General features: G+C 42.1%; 1 protein-coding gene across 1 annotated transcript in view; it reads left to right on the top strand.

Annotated features, from left to right (window-relative positions):
- Nucleotides 1-11,382, top strand: part of SH3TC2 (SH3 domain and tetratricopeptide repeats 2) — a 66,842-nt gene that overhangs the window by 23,349 nt on the left and 32,111 nt on the right. The window contains exons 4-8 of the mRNA XM_007447490.1: nt 3,149-3,254; nt 4,900-5,043; nt 6,101-6,302; nt 7,078-7,151; nt 9,326-9,521. Coding sequence (XP_007447552.1) covers nt 3,149-3,254; nt 4,900-5,043; nt 6,101-6,302; nt 7,078-7,151; nt 9,326-9,521 — 722 coding nt within the window. The remainder of the gene's footprint in view (nt 1-3,148; nt 3,255-4,899; nt 5,044-6,100; nt 6,303-7,077; nt 7,152-9,325; nt 9,522-11,382) is intronic.

Raw genomic sequence — 11,382 nt, 5'->3', positions numbered from 1 at the left:
TTTCATGGGGTTATTGTAAAAGTTAAATGAGACATTGCTCATCAAACTCTTGCTGAAGAGCCTGGCATGTGGTAAATTCCTTGTAAATCAGTTTTTACTTAGGACCCTCTTCCCTGACTACCAGGATCTATATCCTCCAAGGATCCGGGGCCTCCTGGGGCCTGGTATGGGAGAACCCCAGAGTTCTGACTTTGCTGAAGTAGGGGCTTTTCCTTGGATCCTTCTTCTTTCTCCAGGGTTCCCTCAGGACAGGGATCCAGGGGTTGATCACTGGTGGTAGGACTGGCCTGGAGGGAGAGGGACGTTCTGATGATCACTTGTTATAGTCAAGTCCATATGCTTGGACAAGCAAAAAAGATTTTAGGGGAAAACCAAGTCTAGGCAGTGATTCAGGCCTTTTTATTCAGGTATTTAAAAAGGGGGTGGGGGGGTGGGTGTTACAGGTCTCTTCTTGCTCTGCTTGTGAGTGTATAAACTGGCACAACCTTTCTGGAGGGTAGTTTGGCTTCTGCATTGTAGGATTGAAAATGTGCATTCCCAGTTAACACTTCTTGGAATCACTTGTGTCAAAACAATCAAGGGTGCATACAAAAATTTAGATATGGGATGTTTATCACAGTACTGTTTAGGATGTTAAAAAAGTAAAACAACTCAAATGTCTAGCCATAAGAAAACATTAAGAATTAATTATGTTAATGTGACAACAGCATATGTAACCATTAAAAATAATGTAGATTATTTAATGACATGGGAGATGGTTCACAAAACATTGTTTAGGGACGAATAATTACAAAACAACTTAGTAATGTGATTATATTTATATAAAAATAGTTACATAGAAACTCATGTACAGAAAAAAGATTCAAAGTTAATACACAAAGTTGTTAACATTGATGATCTCTAGGAGGAGGGATTATGGATACTTTTTATTTTTGTGTGGTTTGGTTTTTCTGTGTGCTAGCTTCGTAAAAATAATTATTCAGCATAGATTCACAATCAAATTTGCTTCCAAGGTGCCTTCTGTGATTCATTCTCCCCCCTCTCACACATACTTTTTTTTTTTTTTAACACAAAAGGTAACATTCTCTGCACACAGTTCTATACTCTGGTTCCTTTTTGTTTCTGCTGTTGTTTCATTCAGCAGTGTATATTTGGTGCCTGTATCAATACACAAAGAGCTTCTTTATTCTTTTTTATGGATGCATAATATCATAATATTCCATTGTATGGATGAACCATAATTCATTTTAACCAGTCTCCTATTGATGAACATTTAGGTTATTTCCTTTTTTTTTTTTTTTTTTGTGATGTAAAAAAATCTATGCCACAAAAACAGAAAGATAGATCAATGGAATAGGATAGAAAGCCCAGAGATAAACCCATGCACATATGGTCACCTTATCTTTGATAAAGGTGGCAGGAATATACAGTGGAGAAAGGACAGCCTCTTCAATAAGTGGTGCTGGGAAAATTGGATAGGTACATGTAAAAGTATGAGATTAGATCACTCCCTAACACCATACACAAAAATAAGCTCAAAATGGATTAAAGACCTAAATGTAAGGCCAGAAACTATCAAACTCTTAGAGGAAAACATAGGCAGAACACTCTATGACATAAATCACAGCAAGATCCTTCTTGACCCATCTCCTAGAGTAATGGAGATAAAAACAAAAATAAACAAATGGGACCTAATGAAACTTCAAAGCTTTTGCACAGCAAAGGAAACCATAAACAAGACCAAAAGACAGCCCTCAGAATGGGAGAAAATATTTGCAAATGAATCAACTGACAAAGGATTAATCTCTAAAATTTACAGGCAGCTCATGCAGCTCAATAACAAAAAAATAAACAACCCAATCCAAAAATGGGCAGAAGACCTAAATAGACATTTCTCCAAAGAAGATATACAGACTGCCAACAAACACATGAAAGAATGCTCAACATCATTAATCATTAGAGAAATGCAAATCAAAACTACAATGAGATATCATCTCACACCAGTCAGAATGGCCATCATCAAAAAATCTAGAAACAATAAATGCTGGAGAGGGTGTGGAGAAAAGGGAACACTCTTGCACTGCTGGTGGGAATGTGAATTGGTTCAGCCACTATGGAGAACAGTATGGAGGTTCCTTAAAAAACTACAAATAGAACTACCATATGACCCAGCAATCCCACTACTAGGTATATACCCTGAGGAAACCAGTGCCATGTGGGATCTTCCCGGACCGGGGCACAAACCCGTGTCCCCCACATCGGCAGGCGGACTCTCAACTATTGCGCCACCAGTGAAGCCCCATGTCTTGTTTTTAGGCAGATAAAGGGAGGGCAAAGAACTCTTCCTTTATTTGTTGATTCTTAATTGCCTTCAGCTCAAAATAATCTTTATGCCAATGTGGCATATATTGGGGTGTCATATCCAATCCCCTTCACTATCAACATCTATAGTGAGTCAGCATCTTCAGCCTCTGAGGCAAACACTCTGTCAGATGAGTCATTGTTATTCCCAAACACTTTCTCCTTTGCCTTCTTCCACATTGGGGTGGTAAAAGCTAAATATTCTTTTCCCAGGTTCCCTTCCAGCTGGGGGTGGTCAATAAGACATACTAGAAATCTCTAGCTTTCTTAATAAGAGGACAGCTATGACTTGCCATCTACTCTACTCACTGTTACTCCCAACATGGCTGTACCATTAGAAGCTGCAGCCAAAAAAAAAAAAAGAAAAAAAAGAAAAAAAAAAAAAATCTATGCCAAAATTGGTGAAAGTGGTCAAAAGGTAACAAACTTCCCGTTATAAGATAAAAAAGTCCTGGGGATGTAACATACAGCATGGTGACTGTAGTTAACAATACTATGTTGTATATTTGAAAGTTGCTAAGAGAATAGATCTTAAAAGTTCTCATCACAAGAAAAAAAGAATCTGTAATTATGTGATGTGGTGGATGTTAACTAAACTTATTGTGGCCATCATGTCAAAATATATACATATGTTAAATCATTATGTTACACGCTAAAAATTAATATGATGTTATATGTCAATTATATCTCAAAAAAAGAAGTTCACACACAGCATGTTGTATATACGTGAGCTTGTTCAAAGGACGCTTTTGTCTTCCCAGGCTGACTCACTGTTCTTTTTACGCAGGACCTCTCAGCCAGGTTGGTGTGTATCCAGTCCCAGAAGGCCCAGTTCCTCATTACCTTCAAGACCATGGAGGAAATCTGGAAGTTCTCCACCTACCTGAACTTAGGTATGACATGGAGCAGGCAGGTAAAGGAGCACCTGCTTCTCAGTTCGGCCAATTTGTAGAGCTTGACATTAAGGAATTGGTCTGGCTCTGATAATTAAAAGCGGTAGAGTCTAACATGGATGGTTAACCTTTGAAATATCACAAACTGCCTGGAACTAAATCTAAAGCAAATATTTCTCTAAAATGTCACATGCAGCACTTCTTTGTTTTAGGAAGAGAGTATTAGATAATCAATTAAAACTGGCAAACAGTTTTTGATCATCTACTAGATTCAAAGTAGAGCTAGATTAGAAATTGATCGTTAAAAAAAAAAAAAAGAAAAGAAAACAGCCTCTAGTAGGATCTAAGTAGCTGTTCAAAAGTTCCAGATCCATGTTCCATGTTTTTGGAAAAGTCAAAGAAAGATATGGGGGACTTATCTGCTAAAGGGGCCTCAGGTTGCAGGGTTTTCTAGAAGGTAAAGAAGGATACTGGGGCACAGCACCAGTACCGATGTGGTGGGAAATAGTTTACCTACCCTCTCCATGGAGAATAACTCATGATAGGAAAGTTACAATTGCAAAGCAAAACCAAGCACAGCAAGAGGAGGCCACTTGAATTGACGCATGTTTTACTTCTCTTAGAAAATGCTGGGCTCCATGCAGGCTTACACAGGAAGCGATTTTGTGTAGGGGTGGAGGGTCAAGATGGCTCTTGGCTAGAAGGTATAAGTTCTTCTCTTGTAGTCATGGTGACTTTTCTGCTCTCCATTCAACACATCTCCTTCTGTGACCATTAGAGATCCTTGTTATTCAAAGTGTGCTCCATGGACCAGCAGCAGCAGCATCACTTGGGACTTGTTAGAAACATGGAATCCTAGGCTGCAACCCAGACCTACTGAACCAGCATTTGTATTTTAATAAGGTCCCCAGGTGATTTGCGTGCACATTAAAGTATGAGAAGCACCATTATAGAAGATACACAGGGCCTAAATCAGCACAACGGAGAGTGGAAAGAGACAGGTTCTGCATCTTAAGAAAGTGAGGAAGTCTAGACAGAAGCAAAATTTTCATACAAATAATTTAAATTTATAGGAATGTGTAAAATACTATCCATAATTGTTACAGTTTTGCAGTTTGCACAGTTTTTAGTCTGGTTTTAACAAGTGAGATCTTACTGGGCATGGGGTGAGGGGCAGGGTCAGAGGGATGTTGAAGTAAATCCTGACTCATTTGTGGGCCATGGAGAACCTCCCCAGCCACTGCATCATCAGGGGTACAAGAATTCGAATTTGGTCGGGAGAACTTTAAGGGGGAACCAGGAACTCTCAGTGTCAACGTTGTAATCTTGGAGATTCCTCCCTGGATGTATTATAAAAAAGTAACTTGGTCTGATAATCTCATTACACATTTATGGAAACCCATAATATGTTGAAAATAAATATCATTTAAAAATGATTTGTACTTCCCAACAGATGCTGAGAAGAATCAATTCATTTTAGAAATTTTCTAGCTACCCCTCTTATGCTCTTCTAATTCCGGTTAAGTGGAGTCAGATTAGGGATGGAGGTCTGGGGGAGAAATTCAGGAGGGAAATTGCTCACCCTAATGATCAGCTAATGGCAGAAATCATGCCCTTGAGGAATCTTGTTGGTTTGACTTCTTAGGCTATGTATCCATGTGTCTGGAGCATCTCCTCTTTGATCACAAGTACTGGCTTAACTGCCGACTGGTGGAGGATACAGAGATCCACGTGTCAGTAGATGATAAACACCTGGAAACAATATACCTGGGACTTCTGATCCAGGAAGGTGAGCATGGTGTAGGGGTGGGGATGGGGGTCTTATCTGGATATATGTTATCAGCGTCCTTGAAATAATTAGGATACAAAGGGAGGCAAAAACCATTCAAACATGAAAATATTCACAAATGAACACACCTGTTATAATATTACTTCAAACATCTCTCTCAGTTTAACATCAATATCACATGCACATCTGTGTAGGCCAGTCTCACTGATTGTCTGATGTTAGAACCACCCGGGAATTTTTAAGAAGATGCCCATATCAGGGCTCAGCTGGGGCCAGTTAATCTCTAGCGATGGGGATCAGGCTTTGGTATTTTTTGAAAGTTGCCCAGGTTATTCTAACATGCACCCAAGATTGAGAACCACTATTCCAAACATGTGATATAATTTGATTGTAAAATAAAATTGCAGATCTTGCAAAACCTTCATGATTTCATGAGATCGAGGTTAAGTGATATTGGGGAACTGCTTGGAGCACCCACCAGTCTGTTTACAAGGAAGGATCCAATCAAGGCTGCAGCCAACCGGTTAATGACTGATGACATCATAGACAGTGAAAGAGCCAGATTTGCATAGAATATATTGCAGAATGATTCCCTTTCTGATTGTTTTGCATGAATCATATATGAAGGAAAAACTTTCATACTGTACGACTGTGAAATTTAGTTGGAGAAATTATATTCACCCAAATCAACTTAATTTATTCTTTTTTGGTCCTAAGATTAAGCATGAGGTTGCAATTATAACTGAAGTTCTGTTAAATATATTTTCATGAACTCTTGTTTCATATTTTTCTCAAGGTGAAGTCCCAATTAAACCTCATTCTTGAGAATTATCTGGAGTTTTTGGTGTCTATTTTAAGTGAATTCCCTCTCAGTGGCTTTTTTCCCTGGTACCAGTTTTCCTGGGGTCACAAAGACCTCTTGTAGTATCTCCCCCTGGACTGTGTACTTTACTTTCAGAAAGAAAAGTATCTGGGCTCTGATGGAAATATACATAGCGGGATACTCCACTTTCACTTCCTGCTACTCCTTGGAAAGAGCTTTTCTCATTCTCTGCAGGTCACTTCTTCTGCAGAGCCACGTGCTCCATGGCTCAGCCAGCTGAGAAGGAAGGGGAGTATTTGACACTTTGCAAGAATGAGTTAATCTCGGTGAAGACAGCTGAAGGCGAGTTCGAGTGGGAAGGCGTGTCCTTGGTGACGGGTCAGCGGGGCTTGGTGCCAGTGTCAGCCTTGGAACCCCTGCCTCTCCCTTTCCATCAGTGAGTAGCCACTCACCTCCTGGGAGAGGGTCTTAGTGCACTGAGGTCTGCAGAACAGAGTAGGCACGTTTGCAGATGTGGACATCCATGGTGCCAGGGAGGGAACAAACCTGGGGGGCTTTTTATCTTTTGTTATTTTTTTAAGTCAAGATTTGCACAATTAGATAAAATGGAGACAACTCAAAGTTTCAGATGGACATTGCACCAAAGAAGAAATACACTGCCTGGTCTCCAATGCAGTGTTTCTCACTGTGGGGACTGGGGACCATTTGTACCAGAGTTGCCTGGGGATTCTACTGCAAGTTTATACCCTCTGGCCCTCCTCAGACTCTCTTGAGGTTGGATCCAAAAATCTGCATTTTATATAAGCTCCCCTTAAACATCAGGGGATGTTTTTCACACGAAAGTTCCAGAATCCTTGCTGGAAGATGTTGTAAACTCAAACATAGAGAGTGACAGTAAGCATGATTCCAGGCTGTGGGTTCTGTGTGTGGCAGAGAATCTGACAGTGAGAATGGAATGGGATCCTTCGTTAGATATTTAACTGACAAGCTAATTGCTGAGCCAGAAAATATTCCAGGCCTGCTGAGCTTCTTTATTTTTCACAGTGCTTGATAAAAAGTAAGTTCTCAGTAAATGTTTGCCACTATTATAATAAAAGTAACCAAAATTACAATAATACTTATCATCATCAGCATCATTTTAATGGATTATTCTGCTCACTGTTCAAATTTTTTGAAATCCATGTTTGCAAACCCCATGTTTCCATTGGCAGATGGTTCCTAAAGAATTATCCAGGAAGCTGTGGCCTTTCCAGGAAGAGGGATTGGACAGGCTCCTATCAGATCGGTACGGTTGAGTTGAAGGCAGTATTATTAGGGAGATAATATTGCTCTGCCTCCTCCTTTTATCGGCAGATTTGGAGTCAGTGGATGTGAATTCCTGTCTCACCTCTGCTGCTGACTGAATTTGGGAAACCCAATTATAACATCTGTTCCCATGGGTTTCCTTGCCTGTGAAATGAGAGGTCTCAGATGAGGGCTGTACTGTAGATATAAATACCTCCAGGGACAGACAGAACACACAGATGCGTGGAGGGCCTGGAGGGAAGATGTTAGGGAATGGTAGGGACCATAGGGATTTAAAGATATGTGGGAAAAAGAAAGCCCTGTGTGGGCCAGATGTGGCGTGCAGGCTGCCTGCTTTCAGTGTCTAGTTCAAACATTTTCTAATTTCCTTCAGAGTTTTGTGAAGTTAATCTTGAAGTAAGGAAGATTAAGAATGCTTGGCACATAGCAGGTGCTCAGTAAATATTTGTTGAATAGATGAAATACATACAAACATATATATGTATAAATACATGCATACATTTTATGTAATCTCTATACACATGTGTATGTATGTATGTATCTTTATATATACACACACATAAATATATACACATACCCATATATCTATAAGTATATTTGTATCTACTGGGTAAGGAAATTTAATGTTTTCTATGTATCTAGAATATACATTCCTTTCATCTTCATCCTTGGAGCTGCCTTCCCACACCTAGCACAAAGTGCAATTTTTAAAGTTCTAAGCCCAAGTACCACTTAAAAAAAAAGAAACAGAGGGAATTATGAGACCCAGACATTAGATCTAATTAATAATCAACCACAAACAAGACTTTTAGCTATCTGAGGCAGTATGGCCTTGTCGTTAGGAACATGGGGCTGTGAAGTCCTGTTCTGGGTTCCAATTCTAGCCCCACAACTTAAAACCAGTGTGACCTCGGCCAGTTCATGACGTGCTCTCACAATGCCACAACTTCCTCATTAGTAAAATGTTACTGTAAAACCAACTTTAAATGTTGTCATGAGAAACTAAACTAAATGACATCTGTAAATCACTTAGTACAGTTTTCTCACATTCTAAATGTTTAACACATGGTAGATACTACCAAAGCAGTGGGAACTTCTGATTCTGAAGACACAGTCAACAGAAACTTGACCAAAAATGTCAGGAAAAAAAAAATCCAGTAGCTTTAGCAGGGGAGCTAAAGCAAATATGGAAACTGGGGCATATAAAAACTGCTACCTCAACTAGAGCTGGATTAGTGGAAAGAAGGGTTAACAGCAGTGGAGAGACTTAAGTTCTAGTTCACACACAAACTCCTTGGACAAATCATGTACCCTCTCAGTGCTTCCACCTTCTAATCTATAAAAAGGAGATTCTGATAGTTGCTCTGCTTACCCTTTGGGGCTCCTAGAAAGATCTGAGGAAAGTGTACTTTGTAAACTGGAGAGTACAATTCTCATAAATATATTATTACTAGATCCTAGCTTGGCAGCTGATCAAGCTAGGTAGTGACCATAGTCAGAAGAGGAGTCTTCCAGAACGCTCTGGGTAACCAGCTGTTTTCTATTCGCCAGTGATATGAGGCTAACATGTATTGAGGGTTGCCTAGGTACCAGGCATTGTGCACTTTATCTCTTTAACTCTTCCTGATATTTGTAAGAGACAGGTATTCTTATTATCCCCATTTTACAGTTGGGGAAACTGAAGGTCATAGTGGCCAAAGGAGCCAGAAGGAAATGGAGAGATCCTACAGTAGTCCTCACCCTGGTCTGTGGATCTGTGCCAACCATGGCAAAGTGTTTACATGATAATGGCAAATCAGACAAAGTAGGACAATATAGTGAGCTTTCCAGTTTGACATAAGCTACCTTTATTCTGTTTTAAGGTATACCTAGTATTCTGAGATTATATTTACTACGTTTGTTAAAATTTCTTTTATAAAACGGTGGTAAAAGTGGATGGGAGTTCCTTTTTTGAATTTCCTAGGTTGGCCAAATGAAAAGCCAGTTACCTTATATCATTCCTGCCAATTTCTTTTTTTGAGTGGGGGGAGAAATTTTACTGGTCCTTAAAGTTCTAAAGTCTGGGAACTCTTCATTTCATATTACATTGGAAGCTAATGGAAGGCTCCGCTGTTCCTGCCTTATTTGGTTGACCTGTGTGCTGTTTTCCCACAGGTAGAGGAAAATGTAAGGCCTGGAAAGAATATGAGAGGGAAGAAAAGGATGAACTGAATTTCCACCAGGGAGAAAGCATTGAGATCATCGGCTTTGTCATTCCTGGGCTTCAGTGGTTCATTGGGAAGTCAGCGCTCTCAGGAGAAGTGGGCTTTGTCCCCACCAGGAACATAGATCCTGATTCTTATTCCCCAATGTGAGTATGACACACAGACCGTCTGGGATGTGCTGGAGCAGGGCCACCTTCCCCAGTGGTCCTGCCCCATTCTGAGCAGGTTTGAAGATGAGCTTCAGGGTTTCCTGGTAACATGAACCCAGAGGAGCACATTCTGACAATCAAGGCGACATGAGGAGTGATAAGATAGAAAATATGAGTGATCAGGGAAGGAGTCAGTTCATTTCATTTCAGCAGATGGTCATTGAGGCCTTCCTCTGTGCAAGGAGAGAAGCACAACCCCCCAAACCCAGGGCCTGCTCTTAGCCTTTCCCACCCAATCAAGGGGCCCCATCAAGGGACTACACACACAGGGACCTATAGACTCCAGCTTAGTGAATGGAGAGTCCCTCCCACATAGGTCTGTCTGTTGAAAGCTTAATGTATGGGAAGTCAGTGTTGGCCAGGATGGCAGAGTGCCTCTTTTACTCTTTCCTGCCTTAAGTACAGAAGGGCTAGTTCTGAGGAGCAGAGCCACCACATGACCAGTCAGCAGCAGGTGGCCAGCCTGCTCCATCCACCCTGTCATGGAGTGCTGGAGTACTTCCTGGTCTCTCTGAGTGGGCATCCTGCATGGGGATAGCAAACAGTAGAAAGCCTGGGCCCAGGAAGTACAAGAGAGAACACAGAGTTGGTGGCTAACCTTGAGACACTGTAGCCCTCCACATGGGGAAAACACGGCCCAAGAAATGCCTAAGGCTCTGAACACTCCGACTGGAACTCCTTCCCTTGTGGAAAGAGCCACTAAGGAGAGTGGACCAAGGGCAGAAGCTTCCTCTAAGCCCTGTCCTTTTTAGGGAGAGGGGAGAGAAAGTCATTTTCCCTACACAGAAATGTGGGAACCCAGGTACCTCTATAAGCGGAAGATCACTCACTATGCTCCTGGAGAGGTATGGAGAGCAATGGGAGTTTAGAAGGAGATAAAGGGTGTCAAGAGAACTTTCCTCAAAAAGGTAACATGTGAGTTCCGCTTTGCACGGTGTAAGACATTTCAACAGACGTCAATAGGGAAAGGAGGTCACAGGTAGTAGGAAAGTAAGGGGGATGTTGAGGAACGATTCATGTTGTTGGGGGCAGGTCACCAGGAGGGTGCTAGTGTGGCAACGGCTCAGCAGGGCCATGATAAAGATGGGAAACGCCTATGCCATGGGCCTGTCAGGGCATGAGGAGCCACTGAATGTATCTGAGCAAGGGTGACATGATGTGACTGGGACTTCTGTCTAGGAAGCCAACCCTGGCTTTGGCTGAGGTGTGCATGGCTGAGGTGTGCATGGTCAGGGGAGAGCCTGGAGGCAGGGGACCAATGAGAAAGCTGAGGTTAGGGGCATTTGGGAAGGGGCAAGGGGAATGGAGAGGAGAGGGCACTGCTAGGACCAGTCAACAGACTTTAGAGATTCTGGGAGCGTACAAATACGGATACCTGTGTTCTGCCCCCAGCAGTTCATTCTCATTGGTCTGCGTGGGGCCTGGGCAGCCATAGTTGTAAAAGCTCCCCAGGTGGGGCTAGTGTGCAGCCCAGGTGAGAACTGCTGCTAAAACTACCCCCTCAATTTACTGCAGGAGTAGTTGAGGACCCTCGGAGTGAAACAGCTGAACCATGGCTTGGGTCTGGAATTGCAGATTGCTGATGTTAAATCTAGGGTTCTTGGGCTTCCCTGGTGGCGCAGTGGTTGAGAGTCTGCCTGCCGATGCAGGGGATACGGGTTTGTGCCCCGGTCTGGGAAGATCCCACATGCCGCGGAGCGGCTGGGCCCGTGAGCCATGGCCGCTGAGCCTGCGCATCCAGAGCCTATGCTCCGCAACGGGAGAGGCCACAACAGTGAGAGGCCCGCGTACCGCAAAA

Source organism: Lipotes vexillifer, unplaced genomic scaffold (genome assembly GCF_000442215.2).
Source record: "Lipotes vexillifer unplaced genomic scaffold, Lipotes_vexillifer_v1.1 scaffold1009, whole genome shotgun sequence".
Taxonomy (NCBI): domain Eukaryota; kingdom Metazoa; phylum Chordata; class Mammalia; order Artiodactyla; family Lipotidae; genus Lipotes; species Lipotes vexillifer.
Note: the sequence above shows the minus strand (reverse complement) of the source record. Positions and strands in the feature narration are given on the sequence as shown.